General features: G+C 49.6%; 1 protein-coding gene across 2 annotated transcripts in view; it reads left to right on the top strand.

The window, feature by feature from the left end:
• SLC4A5 (solute carrier family 4 member 5) overlaps positions 1–16,946 on the top strand; it is a 111,115-nt gene extending 94,169 nt beyond the window's left edge. Inside the window, exons 18-27 of one of the 2 annotated variants that reach the window (XM_025354081.1) lie at positions 2,493–2,606; positions 4,826–4,987; positions 5,748–5,926; positions 7,063–7,135; positions 10,516–10,584; positions 10,829–10,876; positions 11,255–11,428; positions 13,395–13,550; positions 15,421–15,505; positions 16,879–16,946. In XM_025354081.1, the coding sequence (XP_025209866.1) occupies positions 2,493–2,606; positions 4,826–4,987; positions 5,748–5,926; positions 7,063–7,135; positions 10,516–10,584; positions 10,829–10,876; positions 11,255–11,428; positions 13,395–13,550; positions 15,421–15,505; positions 16,879–16,913 (1,095 nt within the window). In that variant the 3' untranslated portion in view covers positions 16,914–16,946. The remainder of the gene's footprint in view (positions 1–2,492; positions 2,607–4,825; positions 4,988–5,747; positions 5,927–7,062; positions 7,136–10,515; positions 10,585–10,828; positions 10,877–11,254; positions 11,429–13,394; positions 13,551–15,420; positions 15,506–16,878) is intronic. The other variant, XM_025354082.1, reaches the window with a different exon arrangement.
• The last annotated feature ends 2,288 nt before the right edge of the window (positions 16,947–19,234 follow it).

The raw sequence follows: 19,234 nt of genomic DNA, 5'->3' as shown, positions 1-19,234 counted from the left end.
AGTGATTTTCCTGCCTCAGGCTCCCAAATAGCTGGGACTATAGGCGCCTGCCATCACGCGCGGCTAATTTTTGTAATTTTAGTTGAGATGGGGTTTCACCATATTGGCCAGGCTGGTCTTGAACTCCTTACCTCAGGTGATCCCCCAACCTCAGCCTCCCAAAGTGCTGGGATTACAGCTGTGAGCCACTGCGCCTGGCCCTAACTGCTGTTTTAAATTTTATTTTCTACCAGTTTGTGGCTGGAATAAAACATTTATTAAAACAGCACTTGAATATGTAAACAGTGACTGTGCTGTGGGGTGGGAGGTACTCAGAAGAATTTTAGCAACTCTTTCCCACCATAAACTCCATTAGCACTCTCCTAAAGCCATCTTAACTAAGTATTACAGCTGCTACTGCTACTACTACTAATCATAGTGATAAAATCTTTGATATAAATAGTTGAATTTTTCCCAAATTTTCTAAAGACTGAATAAAAGGTGCTTTAGGAAGCTTTGCAGTATGTAAACTGAGTAAAAAATAGTTTGCTTGCAACACGAGTGCATCCTTAAGACAAGTTCTCTTCCTTCCTGCCTACTTCCAGCCCAGAGCATATCCCTATCTCCTTTTATGTAAAAATTCTCAAGCAGTCGCAGTATCTGAGAATATCTATCTGTTGCCTGTAGGATGAAAAGTAATTCATGTGGCATGGAGTTCTTGCGCCACCAACATTTTTTCCCTCACATTACTTAAAAATTGCTCAATTGCCTCCTGGAATTTTGGGTTGCAGAGAGGAATGAGGCCACACCATTTCATACTCATCAGATTGGTAGACAGATGAAGGTGTTGGGACATCAGATGTTGGAGATGGAAAGCAGTAGGTGGGAGTGTAAACAGATACATCCAATTTGGAGAGCAACTGACACTCTCTGATTAGGTTGTACCATGTGAAGTTGCCCATATTTGACTGTTTCGACCTACAAAAAAAGGCAAATTCATGTGGTTTAACTTAATAACCATTCATATGGTTTTGACGTCTATGCTAGGAATATTAGAGAAAAGGAAGTATAAACCTAGCACACTACTTGGTTCTACTGTGACTAATATTTATATGATCATGATAATATAAAGCTGTTACTAATTTTCAACTTTTGGAATTGACTTACAGATAAAACACACAAACCATGTGTTTACAGAACAAGACATGAGTGTTCTCAGCTTCGACAATGGAAAGATCAAAGTGGAGTTGTCACAGGAAGGAAGGGGAGGAGGAGGAGAGAGGTGGTAGGAGGACAGAGGCAGTGGTCCTCACCTTGCAAGATGGAGAATGAGAGATATTAGCCAAAGCTAATGTAAAGAGAGGTTTGATTATGTAACTTGAAAGTATAAAGGAAACCCATAGGAGCTTAAAATTATCAAAGATTAGGAATAAAGAAAGGACAGGAGGCATAGTGTAAGTAAAGGGAAATTCTTATCAATAGATAATCCCTTAAGTTAGTAAATGAAAATATTAAAGTATATGCATATTAGTTAATGACATGGAGGGAACCTCCAGAACAAGTAAAATCAAGCAGACATAGTAGATGGATCTAGAAGGTGGGGCTGGATTGAGAAAAGGGGAGGTGGGAGACTTTGCTTTTCCCTATAAGTCTTCTCCACTATGTGAGTTTTTAACCAATTATATATATTATGTTAATAACAAATTTAAAGAGAAAAGGGGGATGCAGGGAATGAAGTCAATGTACTGTCACCTGCCCCTGCCCTTCAAATTGCCTTCTCTGAAAAGATATAAAAAGGCCACAGGGTAGACGTTGGGGGACCTTCTGTCCTGAGACTTCTGGACATAAGTTGGTTTGGAGGGGGGGTCAGAGGACATTGATTCAGAATGGGCAGGAAGGTCAGGTTCAGGACTTGGTCTAGGAAGGGCCTCCAAGTTAAGAACCTGGCCTAGAAAGGGCCTCCTGAGAAACAGAGGAACAAGAGGCTCTTGGTGGACAAAAGGTCTGAGAGTAGTCAATGGTCCCCAGTGGAATTGAGGAGCCTCCCTCCCAGCCCAGGTGGGGTACAACAACCTGTCACAGATTTGTAGGAACTAAGGTTTGCTTCAGAGTTCAGCCCTTGCCCTCATCATACCTGCTGGGTGCCCCAATTCAGACTGTCATACCAGAACACATCTTCAGCAGTGGCTGCCATGGCCACATGAATCATAACAGCTCCCACATTGATGACCATATGCCAAGCACTCGAAATGTGTCACAGTTCAGTTACACCTTTGAGGGAGATACTACCATCATTTCCATCTTACAGAGAAGGAAATTGAGGCTTGGAGAGATGACACACTTCCCCAAGCTCACACAGTTAGCGAGGAGCAGAGCCCGGATTTGAGCCTAGTTCTGGTGCCTTCAGAGCCCAGACTTAACAGTTCACCTCTTTGCTGCTTGGGGACTGGGGCTGCCTGGAGCTGGGTGGGTGCTTTACTCACTTCTTTCACTTGCTCATCTCCTGTCTGCAGGTCCGGGCCCTGGTGGCTGACTTTTCCATTGTTTTCTCCATCCTGATGTTCTGTGGAATCGATGCCTGTTTTGGCCTGGAAACCCCCAAGCTGCATGTGCCCAGTGTCATCAAGGTTTGCCCCTTGCCCCCACTCTGGGCATCCAGTCTGCCTGCCTACCAGCTGTAGATTCTTTCCCCTCTGTGCTGATCAAACTCTTCTCCTCTCAGTCAAGAGACCATTTTAGTTCTCTGTGTGCCACCTTTCCTGAACACTGGCTCCCAGGAGCTGGTCCTTTGAGGTAGGGCGGGGAGGGGTAACATATTCACCAGGAAATCCTGATCTGTAGTCTTGAGGTGAGGAAGGCACTGAAATTCACCCTCCAATCCAGCAGAAGCCTCTTGATTCCTGTTTGAGGGTCTCCAGTTCTCTAACCTCTGGCAATCTATAAGCTGGGCCAAATAGGATCTATTGAAACTGGTCCCTTAGAACAGTGATTCTCAAAGTGTGGTCCTCAGACCAATATCACAGCATCACAGTCATGGGAAACTCGTTAGAAATGCAATTTCTCGGCCGGGCGCGGTGGCTCAAGCCTGTAATCCCAGCACTTTGGGAGGCCGAGACGGGCGGATCACGAGGTCAGGAGATCGAGACCATCCTGGCTAACACCGTGAAACCCCGTCTCTACTAAAAATACAAAACCTTAGCCGGGCGAGGTGGCGGGCGCCTGTAGTCCCAGCTACTCGGGAGGCTGAGGCAGGAGAATGGCGTAAACCCGGGAGGTGGAGCTTGCAGTGAGCTGAGATCCGGCCACTGCACTCCAGCCTGGGTGACAGAGCGAGACTCCGTCTCAAAAAAAAAAAAAAAAAGAAATGCAATTTCTCAGCCCCACCTGTGGAATCAGAAAAGGTGGGGGGGGGGGGGGTGGGACCAGCAATCTGCATTTTAACAAGCCCTTCAGGTGACTTGGAGTATGCTCAAGTTTGAGAACCACTGCTTAGAAATTACCCACTAGTCTAGAATTGATGACATATGCTTGTAGCTAAACTCAGCCCTACTCCCCCATAAGAGCACCAACCCTGGCATTCACCTACGTGGCTGCCCTAAGAACTTCTCCCACTATCTTGGGATACTTGGGCCACCCAGCCTGCCCGAATGACGCTTCTCTGCCCGACTGCAGGGCTCACCTGCCTCCCACCCCTGACACCTGCTCTGCTGGTGTCCCCTTCTCCAGATCCTCATTCACTGTGCCCAACAAAAGTGAAATCTTAAAATCAAAGAGCAGAGTAATAGCATTTTATCTTGCATGTATCCTCGCAACAATAGGTGCCATTATTATCTGCATATACTGAGGCTGAAGATGGGTAGGCTCCTGCCCAATGCCACATAACTGGCAAGTGGCAGAGCCAGGATCCAGCCCACATCAGTTCTGCTCAAGCACCCCACCTCAGCCAGGTGCAGTGTCTCACACCTGTAATCCCAGTACTTTGGGAGGCTGAGGCGGGCAGATCACGAGGTCAGGAGATCAAGACCATCCTGGCCAACACGGTGAAACCCCATCTCTACTAAAGATACAAAAAAATTAGCCAGGCGTGGTGGCGGGCGCCTGTAGTCCCAGCTACTGGGGAGGCTGAGGCAGGAGAATGGCGTGAATCTGGGAGGTGGAGCTTGCAGTGAGCCGAGATCGCCCCACTGCACTGCAGCCTGGGTGACAGAGCAAGACTCCATCTCAAAAACGAAAAGAAGAAAGAAAGAAAAAAAAAGAGCACCAACCATCTCACCAGAGTAGGGAGTCCAGATTCTAGAACTTACCCTCCCTGTCTTTAAGGTTTTTTTGTTGTTGTTGTTTGTTTGTTTTTTGAGACAAAGTCTTTTTATATATTCTTCTCATTCTTAACATGCAGGACTGAACTGATGTTCAGTGTTTTACAGACAATTCTTTAATGCTCCCAGACAGGTGACTCAGGAGAGGCAGAAGCAGCTGGCCCTGGGCCCACCCATTTCTTTATTCTTTTCTGTTGGGCCTCATTCCTGCTGTTTGTTATTTGCAGTGGGTGACTGTGCTCTCTCTCCTGGCTGCCCTTTGACCTTCACCTCCATGTTTCCTGACCAACCCCAGGGCTGTTGCAGCAAATTACCTCCTTAGTTTTACAGACACTGTTTGAGTGCAAGCTCCTTCCCATGTCTGAATTTAGTCTAAAGTTGCAGGTACCTAAGGTGTTTAAGGGAAAAGATTGCACTTGAAAAGTACCCAAAGTCAGGGAAAGTTGAGGAGGTGGGACAGCAGGCCAGGCAGCAAGTGCCCTGGGACAAGAGAGAGAGGAAAGGGCCCCTCTCTGTTTGCTCCCATTCAGCCCACACGGCCTGACCGAGGCTGGTTCGTGGCCCCCTTTGGGAAGAACCCGTGGTGGGTGTACCCAGCAAGCATCCTGCCCGCCCTGCTGGTGACCATCCTGATCTTCATGGACCAGCAGATCACTGCCGTCATTGTCAACCGGAAGGAGAACAAACTGAAGGTAAGGCTGGTACTAGGAGCAGAGGCATAACCTCTTTCTTCCCACAAAGTCAGAAGGAGCGAAGGGAGGACATGATGCTTCTTTCAGTACTTTGGGCCAGGAAAATATGAGGACAGAAGACTGGAGTTCCCACTTGGTGTGTTGAGGGGGAAAAGTGACCTCCAGGTGTGGGTAAGGCCACCAGGGCTGGAGTGACTTTCTGAGGACCAGGACCAAACTAGGTTGGGCCACTGAGCACAGGCTCTCTGTCTTTCCCAAAGTGGCATCGAGTTCTTATGAGAATCAGCAGATCCTGATGGGGGCTCAGCCTAGAACACTGAGGCAGAGGAACTTCCTTAGCCTTCCTGGTCTCTGCAACTCCCCATCCAGCCTGTGAGCCTGAGAAGACTCGGGTCACCCCCTCCCCCATCCCGGTCTGGACCACTCTAGGTGTGGCCTGTCCCAGCTGGGGCCCCACAGGAACTGTAGAGACCCTGTGGCCACCTTCTGGGCCCTTCTCCCCAGAGACCCAAACCCAGGGCCTCTCCAAGCTTGAACATCCCTCTCTTCTATGACCCATGTCCCTTAGGCAGTTCACCCTTTCAGATGGGGTGGTAGGACCTGCCCACCTCTGCAATCCTTGCAAGGAGCACCTCAGGCCCCTTCAGTATCTTCTGGAAGGCAGGGGGGTCTTGAACCATGTTCCACAGAGTGGCTGCTTCCAGGAGGAACTGGCTTCCCAGAAACTTCTCCCTCCCCCACCCCCACCCCACTCCTGCAGAAGGCTGCTGGCTACCATCTGGACCTGTTCTGGGTGGGCATCCTCATGGCCTTGTGCTCCTTTATGGGGCTTCCCTGGTACGTGGCTGCCACGGTCATCTCCATCGCCCACATCGACAGCCTCAAGATGGAGACAGAGACCAGCGCCCCTGGGGAGCAGCCCCAGTTCCTAGGAGTCAGGTAGGAGGGTCAGGGCCTAGGAATCACCCAACGGGGAGGGGCCCACTCGGGGAGGGGAAGCTGGCTTTGCCTGCCACAAAAGAATTTGGGCTCTGATGGCCCAAGAACCACAGGGACATGAGTGCTATCCCTGGAGGCAGGGAAGGAGAGAGACAGAAGTCCAACTCTAAGTGGGGCTTTTTACCTACTGGGCTCCAAGCAGTATGTATATCCCATCCATAAACATGCACACGTGCCAGACACTCATCTGCATCGGCCACCCAAGGTCCCCACAAGGCCTCATGCTGTCCTGCTCTTTTTCTCTTCCTCAAGACCCTCCAGGCCCCTACTGCCCTGATGGCCCTCTTGTGGGTTCAGGTCCTGCTCAGTCTCCATTCCTCCAGAAGGCTATCCCAGGATCACCCCCACTCCCCGGTCTATGGCCCTGCCTGTCACTCCTGTTCCTTCACTTGCCCCTTCTCTTACACCCCATGGTAGGCAGAGAAGTGTATCTTCAGCCCCTTAGGGCCTCCAGGGTGAGACCACACCAAACCCTGGCATTCACCTACGTGGCTGCCCTAAGAACTTCTCCCACTATCTTGGGATACTTGGGCCACCCAGCCTGCCCGAATGACGCTTCTCTGCCCGACTGCAGGGCTCACCTGCCTCCCACCCCTGACACCTGCTCTGCTGGTGTCCCCTTCTCCAGATCCTCATTCACTGTGCCCAACAAAAGTGAAATCTTAAAATCAAAGAGCAGAGTAATAGCATTTTATCTTGCATGTATCCTCGCAACAATAGGTGCCATTATTATCTGCATATACTGAGGCTGAAGATGGGCAGGCTCCTGCCCAATGCCACATAACTGGCAAGTGGCAGAGCCAGGATCCAGCCCACATCAGTTCTGCTCAAGCACCCCAGCTACGAGCCACTACACTAAGCGGCCTCCCTCAATGCCCCTGCAAGATGCCTTGGGGGCTGCCTGTCTTCCCACATATGGTTCAGCTGGGCCTCAGGCAACCAGGCAGAGCTCCACACAGAAGCCCTCGAGGCCATGGCCTTGGACACAAACTTCAGGTGCCCACAGTGAGCAGGAGGGCCGGAGTGGTCACCAGGCATTTCCTGGTACACTCTGACAATGTGTTCTTCTCTGCCAGGGAACAGAGAGTGACTGGCATCATCGTCTTCATCCTGACGGGAATCTCTGTCTTCCTGGCTCCCATCCTAAAGGTGAGGTCCTGCACTCTCACCTAGGGCCTCGTCGCCTGAGAAAGCAGAGTGGATGCCTCAGGGAGGGAGGGGATCCCCACATGGCTAGGGATCACGGGCGTATCAGCCCCCTAAAAAAGGCACAGTCTTGGCCGGGCATGGTGACTCACGCCTGTAATCTCAGCACTTTGGGAGGCCGAGGCAGGTGGATCACCTGAGGGCAGGAGTTCAAGACCAGCCTGACCAACATGGTGAAACCCTGTCTCTACTAAAAATGCAAAAATTAGTCGGGCATGGTGGCTAAGGCCTGTAATCACAGCTACTCAGGAGGCTGAAACAGGAGAATCACGTGAACCTGGGAGGTGGAGGTTGCAGTGAGCCAAGATGGTACCACTGCACTCCAGCCTGGGCAACAAGAGTGAAACTCTGTCTCACGAAAGAAAAGAAAAGAAAAGAAAGAAAGAAGGGAAGGAAGGGAAGGAAGGGAAGGGAGGGAAGGGAAAGAAAACGAAAGAAAGGCACATTCTTACTAGGCCAAAGCAATGTTTCCACACTGTCACCATCGTTTTCTGTGATACTGCAGTTTTTTATCATCACCAATCCTCTCTCCCACCCCTCCCAGGGCCACTCTCACCTTCTGGAGGATACTCTTCCCTCTGAAAGTTCTGCCAAGTTCTAGCCCTGCTTAGATCAGGAACTTCCTAAATGGGGTGTGTGTCCACATTGCTGGAGTGTGGGGCTCATGAAGTTTAAAACTTGCAGCACGAGGCCAAACATGGTGGTACATCCCTGTAGTCTAGCCACTCAGGAGGCTGAGGTGGGAGGATCACCTGAACTCAGGAAGTCTTGGGACTTGGGTGACTTTTTCCCACACAGCTTGAAGTTCCTCTTGCTCATGTCCCACCACAACAGCTAAGAGATTAAGTCAAGTAGGGGTACAATGGAGGCAGGTGTCCCCTACAAGGGTCTCTTGCTGGAGAGACTCCAGAAAGCAAGCTGTTCCCACCAGGCTTCCCTGCTCTCCACTCCAGCCAATCGCCCATCAATCTCCCTTTCCCTTCATCAGTGCTCACGTAAGACTTTCCTTTCTTGAATTAAGTTTACCTGTAATTGCCTCAACCTTTTGCCGATGTTATTTTTCCTCTTTGACTATCTCAAAACAGCTCATGACCAGGCATGGTGGCTCATGCCTGTAATCCCAGGACTCTGGGAGGCCGAGGTGGGAGGATCACTTGAGACCAGGAGTTCAAGACCAGCTTGGGCAACATAGTGAAACCCCCATCTCTACAAAAAATACAAAAGTTAGCCAGGCATGATGGTACGTGTGAGGCATGATCACTTGAGCCCAGGAGGTCGAGGCTGCAGTGAGCCGTGATCATGCTGCTGCACTCCAGTCTGGGCGACAGAGTGAGAACTCTTCTCAAAAAAAAAAAAAAAAAAAAACACCTCATTCAGAGGTGACCTTGTAAGAAACAAAGGCTAAAGAATCATGATTCTGGCTGATGTATTTACAATAGAAAATATTTCTGGCTTGAGAATTGGTACTGGGCATACCTGAGCCCAGGTAGGAGGCTAGCATTTTTAAAGGGATATTTCCCTCGTCGGGGAAACAAATTGCACACAGGAGGGCAAAGATTTTGTTTATTTAAAAATATGTTTTAAATGACCAGGGACTATTTGCTTTTGTAGAGAGGGTTCCAAGGTGCCGTCGTGTATGTCAATTTTGACACTGTTTAATATACAAGTATTTGCATTAAAAAGCTCGAATCAGGCTGGGTGTGGCGTCTCAAACCTGTAATCCCAACACTTTGGGAGGCCGAGGCAGTTGGATCACCTAAGGTCAGGAGTTCAAGACCAGCCTGGCCAACATGGTGAAACCCCGTGTCTACTAAAAATACAAAAATAGCCGGGTGTGGTGGCTTACACCTGTAGTCCCAGCTACTCAGGAGGCTGAGACGGGAGAATTGGTTGAGCTCAGGAGGTGGAGGCTGCAGTGAGCTGAGATTGCACCACTGCACTCCAGCCTGGGCAAGACAGAGCGAGACTCCGTCTCAAAAAAAAAAAAAAAAAAACCTTCGAATCAGCCAGGCGTGATGGCTCATGTCTGTAATCCTAACACTTTGGGAGGCCGAGGTGGGAGGATCACTTGAGGACAATAGTTTGAGACCAGAATGACCAACATAGCGAGACTCTGTCTCAAAAAAAACAAAACAACAAAAACAAAAAAAACAAAAAAACAAAAAAAACCCTCAAATCCAAGAACAGCCTTCTTTAGGGGCCAAAAATTCCTCTAAAGCCCTTCTAGTGTTGGCATAGTGCTCTGTGCTCTCCAGAGTGCTGTAATATGACCACAAGGAGGAGCAGCCTCCGCTCACCATGGGGAGCCACAGCTGCAGGTGGAGAGAAGGCAAGGGGCAGAAACAGCTGAGATAGACAGCAGAAAAATGCTTTGAAAGGCTGTGAAAGATTTGGAATCATTCTTGTAGAGTGGGATGAATTCTATGATCCCATTTTTGAAAACGCAAACAAAATGCCTGTGTGCAAGTTTGGAGGGATGGGTACCCACCAAACTATTCGTGGTTAGTTGGTGATGAGTGCTGATTAGTTTACACACTTTTGTTCTGCTTCTGTTTTATGTGATTGTGTATGAGGCATGATTTCTGTGTTTTTTGTTTTTTGTTTGAGACGGAGTCTCTGTCGCCCAGGCTGGAGTGCAGTGGCACGATCTCAGCTCACTGAAACCTCCGTCTCCCAGGTTCAAGCGATTCTTCTGCCTCAGCCTCCTGAGTTGCTGGGATTACAGGCATGCACCACCAGGCCTGGCTAATTTTTTTGTATTTTTAGTAGAGACGGGGTTTCACCGTGTTGGCCAGGCTGGTCTCAAACTCCTGACCTCAGGTGTTCGAGGTGCTAGGACTACAGGCGTGAGCCACCATGCCCGGCCTGATGGGTGATTTCTGTTAAGTGTCCCAGGTACTCCCTGCCGATGTAGGTCAGCTCATTGAAGTTCCCCATGCCCCTGCAGGCTGAGCAGTTTTAGGGGCCCTCACCTGAGGCTGGAGGTAGGAAGGAGCTGGCAGGAATGAGGAGGGGGCAGTCTGTGGAGTCTTCTCACTTTCCAGAAGGTATTTCTTCAGCCAGACCACATGGCTTCCGCACAGTGCAGTGAGGGACCGGGCCAGGAGAGCAGTTGCATGCTGGGCCGGCCTGAGAAGGGGCAGTACAGCCCCAGTGACCCTCATCTCCACCCCCGCCCACACCCCAGTTCTGCTGACTCTCGGTTCCCCCAAACATCCAGCTCCCCAGCTGCCTCTGTGGTCAGGAGACACTGTCATCCAGAACAGGGTGGCCAAGGGCCCGACCCAGGCAGAGGCCAATCCAAAGCTCTGCTCTCATTTTAGTGCATCCCCCTGCCGGTGCTGTATGGAGTCTTCCTCTACATGGGCGTGGCCTCCCTGAATGGCATCCAGGTAAGGCTTTCACTCCCCAGGCTGCATGATCTGGAGTCAACATTCCATGTCTGGTTCCATGTCACCAAGACCCCCAATTCAGTTGTCCCAGTTGTCCCCAATTGTCCTAATTCAATGAAAGAACAATAGTAATAATGGTACTACCACTGACTGATACTACCAGGCAAAATAAATATGCTAGGCACTTCATAGGCCTCACATAATTGAATCTATGTAATTAAGTCCTCTGATCCCCATTTTACAGATGGGGACTGGAGGGTCAGAATTCAAAATCCAGAAGGAACTGACTCCAGTGAGCATTTCACTATACCTCCTTCTCTTCCCTAAGGCAGAAGAAAACATTTTTGTTTTGTTCTGTATTTACTGTGAAATCCCAGAATTCTTAAACGGTTTGTGTTACAATTAACTTGCACTTTCCTTGAATATGGACAATGTCTATTTTGTGGCCAGCTCCAGGGCTGTTCCCCTCAACCGGGGCTCAGGACCCCTTCTCTAAGACCCCATTATGCATCCGCCTAGACACCTCCAGGCCCCGTCCCATGCACCCTTAAGGCCTGAGCAGGGGGCTTCCCCTCTCTGAGATCCCACCCAGGTACCCCTTCCGCTAGTCCCAGGGCCCAGCAGGCCCTTGGGGCCCAGCTGCCTGACTGAGCCCACGCTGTCCACCTAGTTCTGGGAACGCTGCAAGCTATTCCTGATGCCGGCCAAGCACCAGCCGGACCACGCCTTCCTGAGGCACGTGCCGCTGCGCCGGATCCACCTCTTCACACTGGTGCAGATCCTCTGCCTGGCGGTGCTCTGGATCCTCAAATCCACGGTGGCTGCCATCATCTTCCCGGTCATGGTAAAGTGGGCGCGGGCTTCCCTCTCCTGCCGGGCAGGTTGGCCTGGGCAACCCAGAGGTGCAGCGCAACCTCCCCTCCCGCCACCTTCTACCGTCCCATCAGCTGTGACCTGGCTCCCTTGGGTCGCAGAGGCTGGCACAGAATGACCTGATTCGAGTTGTGGCCATCCAGGCCAGATGGTGTGGGGTGGGGCAGAGAGGAGGCGGAAAAAGGAATGTCAGAGCAGCTCAGCGAGAATGCAGGAGCCACCCAGCTCTGGGGAGGGATGGAGAAAGCAAATCAGTTCAACCTGGAGACCAAGTTCCCACTGCCAAAATTCCAACCAGTCTCAGAAGTCGATGAGTACTAAATATAGATCTTTCCACCCTTCAAGATAGCTAAATTGGAAAAGCTAAATAGTGAAGTAGTGGGGTGGGGGAAGAACGAGGGTCAGAGATCAAGAACAACAAAACCCAATGACAGTATATATAAAGCTTGAGCAAAGGAAAGGATACAGTTCTTTCACTATTCTTGCAAATATTATATAAGTTTGAAATTACTCCAAAATAAGAAGTGAAAAGAACGCAAAGCCAACAACATATTGCCTCTGGCCACCTAGATAACTCACTGAGGGCAGTAACCCAGGCCCCCCTTGCTAGGAGCCTGGAGTGTGTCAGCAAATGCCTGGTGAAAGCCTGAGGGTTCCGGGGTAGGGGCCAAAGTAAGGACACTAAGGAGAACTTGAAGTGCACACTCCTGGGAGGGGTCTAGTCCATGGTTCTTGACCCTGGCTGCCCATGACAATGAACCCAGATCAATCCAATCAGAATCTCTGGGGAAACCCAGACTTTGGTATTTTTATGAGGTCCACGGATGAGCATAGACGTGCAGCCAGGGTTGAGAACCCCCACTGCAGGGAAAGGGAGATAGATCCTCACCCCAAGTGCCCTCAGGGGCCTCAGAGCTGTTGAAAGGAAAGGCAATAGTAGTCATGATTAGCATTTACTGAGTGCTGTTCCACTGAGTCCACACCAGCCCCTGAAGCACTAGTAACCCAGCTTTACAGATGAGAACATGAGGCTCAGAGGGCATGAGCAGAGTGACCCTGGGCACATAGCCAGACAGGGCAGGGCAAGGCAAGACCCACACCCTCCACCTATTGATTTTTTTTGTTTAATTTGCATACAGTAAAATTCAATGGGTGGGTCTATGAGTTTTGGCAAATGTACAGAGTAGAGACAGACATAAATTCTTGGGCCTTACCTGACCTGCTAAATCAGAAACTGGGGGAATCCAGTGATTTGTGTATTAACAAGCGCTCCAGGTCCTGGTGCATGCTCAAGTTTGAGAACCACTAATTTATGTATTTATTTTATTTGTTTGAGATGGAGTCTTGCTCTGTCACCCAGGCTGGAATGCAGTGGCACAATCTTGGCTCATTGCAACCTCCGCCTCCCGGATTCTAGCTATTCTTCTGCCTCAGTCTCCTGAGTAGCTGGGACTACAGGCACTCACCAACATGCCCGGCTAATTTTTGTATTTTAAGGAGGGACAGGGTTTCACCATGTTGGCCAGGCTGGTCTCAAACTCCTGACCTCAGGTGATCCGCCCACCTCGGCCTCCCAAAGTGCTGGGATTACAGGCGTGAGCCACCATGCCTGGCTGAGAACCACTAATTTAAAGAATAACTGTAGTTCTCCAGCCCATGGCCTTTCTGAGGCTCCCCACTTCGGCTGTCACAGGCTGTCCCTCTTGGTCACTGGTAGGAATGGTCACTCACCTGAGGGGCCAGACGAGAGGAACCACGGTGGAGGGAAGGTGAATAATGGCTTATGGGAGCTTCGAGATGGCTCCAAAGACACCACAAAAAGTCCCTGAACTCAGCAGACTGAGGGAGGAAAAAATCTATGCTTGAGTTTGGGCATTAAGACCACAGTTTTCTCTAAACTCACAAAACTGTAGTCTCTCTCCCGTTTCCCACCACAGATCCTGGGCCTCATCATCGTTCGAAGGCTTCTGGATTTCATCTTTTCTCAGCACGACCTGGCCTGGATTGACAACATCCTCCCAGAGAAGGAAAAAAAGGAGACAGACAAGAAGAGGAAGAGAAAGAAAGGGGCGCACGAGGACTGTGACGAGGAGGTGGGGAAGATGTGAGGCCGGGGCACAGAGGAGAAATCGAGAGTCCTTCTCTCCACTTTTGCCAGGGCTAGGGAGAGGGTGGCTTCTTGGGCGGCCTGTGGCAGTGCCTAGGCCCAGTCCAGGATGGGCTGGGGCATCTGCTTGTCTTGATCTGGGGTGCTGAGGGCTCTTCTGTTTATGTGAATATCCTCAGAGTGGGCCAGAGTGAATGAGACTCCGTGTCCAGGGAAAAGGTGATTGGCCATGCCCACTCTTTCCATCACTGTGGGCTTTATGGTTATGATCACAGCAAGCGGGTTCCTGCGGGAAGGGCCGGGAGGCAGCTCCAGCATGGAAGGAGGTTATGAAGACTGACCTCCAGAGAGTGGAGCAGACTTGAGGAGAGGTGTCTAATGGGGACTTAAAAGTAGACTGGACTCCAGACAGGCAGAAGGGGCTGGGAACAAGTTTTGCTTGTGCCTTTCCCTAGGGTACGGGGGACAAAGATGGGGAAAGAGGCAGGTATCCTGACCGAAAGGAGACACTACATTTCCCAGATGCCTGGGACAACATGGTTGCCCCATCTGCCCCTCTTCTCCCATGCTCCCTTCCCATTTCACCCCCAAAACACTCAGGGAGTCAACAGACAAGGGGCCAGTCCAGAAATAATAGTGAATCACTAAACACGAGGCAGAAAGATTCTTAATTCACATGTTCATTACAAATAATGAAACTGTCCCCGCAAAAGGAAGTGACCTACCCAAAATGGACATGTAGCTACATTTCCAAGAAGGAATTAAAATAATTCCTGACTTTGCTGGTTTCTGATATGCTAAGCTGCCTGTGCCATCTCCTCGTGCTCTGCTTGCCTCCCAATCTCCCAGTTTGACCCAAACTCATGTCCCTGCATCCACCCTGTCCTGTTCTTGTGATTTTGCCTCGTGCAGATGAACCATGTTCAAGGCAAATCCCTTCTGACTGGCTGGTGATGATTAAACCATCTTCTGATCAGTCAGAACTCCCCTAGTCCTTAATCACTGTGCTTTTCCAGGAAGAGTCCCATAATACATGTGTTTGTAGATGATTTGTAAAGGTGGGTTCTGAAAACAAAGAAAGAGACTACGTGCCTTTTAAAGACACTTAGTTGTCATACTTTCAATAAATATTTGAGTGGCTACCACATGCCAAGAACTATTACAGGGTTGGGAAAAAGAATCTCTGAATTATGATATATCAATGGAAAAACAGGATTCAATTTACACAAATTCATTTTACTTGTCTTTATAGTAACACAGTTATTGTGTGAGGTTCATTCCCAAGTGACTGGTTGCTGTGACAGATAAAACCGTTTTGATGACATTCCTGGAAGAGTTGCGCTCTGTTCAATGGTGTGTATAGGACAGCAGGCTAACTGTGCTCATTCCCCCTCAGTGGGCCCCAGGGTGTTTGCAGCACCCGTTTTGTCTAGAGGTGAAGAGAATGGCGGTTTGCACTGCACATGCATGCATTTTCCATCTTGGCAAGAAAGCCAAGTTGTTGGCCGGGCGTGGTGGCTCACATCTGTAATCCCAGCACTTTGGGAGGCCGAGGCGGGGGGTCACGAGGTCAGGAGTTCGAGACCAGCCTGGCCAACACGGTGAAACCCCATCTTTACTGAAAATACAAAAAATTAGCTGCGCATGGTGGTGCACGCCTGTAATCCCAGCTACTCGGGAGGCTGAGGCAGGAGAATCACTTGAACCCAGGAGGCAGAGGTTGCAGTGAGCTGAGATTGCACTACTGCACTCCAGCCTGGGCAATAAAGCAAGACTCTGTCTCAAAAAAAAAAAAAAGAAAGAAAGCCAAGTTGTTGTGTTGGTGTTTATCCTCTTTTCCCACTGTTTTTCTTCAGCCCCAGTTCCCTCCTCCCTCAGTTATAAAGATTCCCATGGAAAGTGTCCAATCAGATCCCCAAAACGGTATCCACTGCATTGCCAGTAAGTAAAACACATGGTGTCTCTCCCTTCCTACTTACTACTAATCCTCCATGTCTTTCCTCTAGGAACTTTCATCTGTAACTCAGGGGGATCTAATCATTTTGGATGCTACAGCAGCAGTCTTCAACTTTTTTGACATAAGGGAAAAGTTTTGTGGAAGATAATTTTTCCACAGACCAGTAGGGGAGTGGGGAATGGTTTTGGGATGAGACTGTTCCACCTCAGATTCTCTTAAGGAGTACGCAACCTAGATCCCACATATGGACAGTTCACAATAGGGTTCTCACCCTTATGAGAATCTATTGCTGCCACTGATCCCACCGGAGGTAGAGCACAGGGGTTAATGCTTGCTTGCCCACACTCGCCTCCTGCTGTGCGGCCTGGTTCTGCTACTGTTCCATGGCCTGGGGGTTTAGGACCCTGCACTAGAAGACCTTTGTCCTAGGCAGAGATCAAAGAGAACTGGGCCACCAGGACTGGTACTCCAACCAGATGGGAAACCCCAGAGCAAAGCCTTCAGACTTGAATGACTAATCCTTACTTTAGTTAAGGCAAAATCCCTCATTCCCTCCTTTCCCTACGTGTCCCCAGATCCCTGTGGCATCTCCTGGCCCTCTTTTGTGTTGTTTCAAACCACATCAGTCCAAACATGGCCCACCAGGCCTCCCATGTTTTCCAGTGGCTGTTGAAATGGTTGAGGGCTCAGAACCAAGCTTTCCCCTTAAGAGAAATAGGTAGCATAGCACTTGGGTTATACGTCAGGCATAATTGGAGATCCCCGTGGTGGTTGTGCTGTGCCTCTGTGTGAATCCTCAGCACCTTCTCAGCAGACAGCTGAGAGGGAGGCTGCCTGGGCGGGATTGGGCATTGCTTACGGAAATCCTGGGAGATTCTATTGCTGCCTTTAACGCCTCCCAGCCTCAGCTCCCCATAGGTGGCCAGTCCTGTCATCCGGGCAACATAGCCTGTCCCGAGTCTTCTGAAAGATCCCTACCTTAGTCCCAAGCCCGGTGCTTCTGATACAGGGCTTGCCACCCTCAAAGACAGATTAGGGGTGGGTGGCCAGGGCGTCCTTCCCATCAGCAGTATCCCTCATAAGCACCTCAAGATCTTGAGTTTCTCAGGCTCCTCCCTGACTCCCATCTCTCTCCTCCCTGGCCCTCCCATGCCTCACACCCCCTAGCCCTGGCTGAGAGCCTTCTGGGTGAAGGAGTAACTAAGCCCGAAACCACACATCTCTGAGGCCCTGTATTCCTCTTGCATAGTGTTGGCTATAGGATTAGAGAAGGAAAAGAGAGGAAATGGTGGGGGAAGCCTGGAGAAATATGGTGCTCAAAACTGCTCCACATCTGACATTTTCATTTTCCTACCAGGAAAAAGATCTTCCAGTTGGAGTTACTCACTCTGATTCTTCCTTCAGTGACACAGAACTTGATCGAAGGTAAACACTGTTAGGTAGACTCCTTGCGTATTAGGTAAGAGACTGGGAAATGGTCGGGAAGGTGGAGGGTCTAGGATTTCCCAGGCTAGCTGTCCTCTCAGTAGAAGGCCCTTGCTGGTCCCCAGCTGGGAGTCAAAGGCTGACAAACCTGACTCATCATTCAGGGCCAAGAAACAAATATGTCTTCTCACTGACATAACAATATGGTTACAACACACAAAGGTATTCAACTTTAGTAAAGGAAATTCTTACAAAAGACTAGGTAGAACAAAAATTCAAAGTAAATGTTGTGGCCGGGCACAGTGGCTCATGCCTGTAATCCCAGCACTTTGGGAGGCCGTGGTGGGCGGATCATGAGGTCAGGAGATCAAGACCATCCTGGCTAACACGGTGAAACTCCGTCTCTACTAAAAAAAATACAAAAAAATTAGCTGGGCGTGGTGGTGGGTGCCTGTAGTCCCAGCTACTGGGGAGGCTGAGGCAGGAGAATGGCGTGAACCCGGGAGGCGGAGCTTGCAGTGAGCCAAGATCCCACCACTGCACTCCAGCCTGGGCGACAGAGCAAGACTCCGTCTCAAAAAAAAAAAAAGAGTAAATATTGATAAAAGAAAACAGAAGCCGGGCGCGGTGGCTCACGCCTGTAGTCCCTGCACTTTGGGAGGCTAAGGTCGGCAGATCACAAGGTCAGGAGATTGAGACCATCCTGGCTAACACGGTGAAACTCCATCTCTACTAAAAATACGAAAACTTAGCCGGGCGTGGTGGCGGGCGCCTGTGGTCCCAGCTACTTGGGAGGCTGAGGCAGGATAATGGTGCAAACCCCGGGGGGTGGAGCTTGCAGTGAGCTGAGATTGCACCACTGCACTCCAGCCTGGGTGACAGAGAGAGACTCCATCTCAAAAAAAAAAAAAAAAAAAAATAGGCAGGAAAACTAGGCATGGCTTAGGTGTAATATCACTGAAAGCCAGGATAAATGAACGCTAAGGATCAAAACCCCAGGGTACTCTGTAGAAGGAATTAACAGCAGGGTTAATTAGCAAAGGTCAGAAAGGGTATGGAGGAAAGCCAACATCAGAGACCAACATCAAAGCTAACATTAGAGATCCACTCGAGATGGGAACTGTTAAGAATAAGTTCCAGGCCAGTTGCCAGGAGCCCCCATGCCAACAATGTGATTCTGTTCTTCATGAGAAGCCACCCGTGAAAAAGGTGAGACTCCCTGATGATGACACAGTGGGCTCAAACACAGAAAAGAGGAATTCAGAGGCAAGAAAGGCTTTACTTCATTATTACTTGGGAAGATGCCAGGGGCAGTCCCACTCCTACCTTGTGCCCTAGAATGGACAGGGATCAAACAGTAATTACAGCACAGGCTATCCCAGGTCTAGAAGATCAGTCTCCAGGCACAGAGGGCACTCATCCAAGAGATTTTTGGGGAAACAGGGGACAGGGGATCTTCTGAATTATAAGGCAAAGCTGCTACCCCAATGCCAGGGTGAAACAACAGACTTTTCCCCAGTTCAACCCTCCCTAAGCAGCAGTCCCAAGGATGATCTAGCCCAAAGTGTCACCTGTCCCATTTACATCTCCGCCTTCCTTCTCATCCCACATCCCCAGGCAGGCTCCTATATCTGTGATGCCACTGATCATTATACTGTAGTACACACCAGTATTAGGAGAAAGCAGTCTATCTTCTTTTCATTTATAAAATAATCTACACGAAATTGACTAACTGCTCCCAATTTCAGGCAGTAGAGAGAAAATTTGGACCAGGTTAAGGGTTTCCAAAACCCTGTTAAATTACACAAAGCCCTAAGACAAGGTCAGAAATGAGGAAAATTTGGTAACTGGAGATGGCATCTCCCAACCTCATTGGTGTTTTACTGAATTTATGAAAACAGATGGAGGCAAAGACCACTAAATAGCAAGATTCTATTTCAGTGAAAGGCTCTGCAACGTGGTCTGGTTTAACAAAGACTAAGCATCAATGATCTACCAGGTGCGATGCTTAATCCCTGGGTATACAGAAAGAATGGCATGCAAACAAAGAGCACCCTGTGCAAGAATAATGGAGCACACAGGGAGGGACTAGCCTCATTTTGAGAATCTAGGAAAGAGAAACTGGAATCTGCCAGACATAGAGCGGGGCAGAATAAAGAAAAGGAAAGGCATTGCAGGCAGTGGACACAGGCGCGAAGTACCATTTGAAAACACACACACACACACACACACCCAAAGAGCAAAGAACACTGCAATGGATAGGGCAAACTAAGCAGGCAGGACTACAA

This window comes from Theropithecus gelada, chromosome 13 (genome assembly GCF_003255815.1).
Source record: "Theropithecus gelada isolate Dixy chromosome 13, Tgel_1.0, whole genome shotgun sequence".
NCBI lineage: Eukaryota > Metazoa > Chordata > Mammalia > Primates > Cercopithecidae > Theropithecus > Theropithecus gelada.
This window is presented reverse-complemented; position numbering and strand designations above follow the sequence as displayed.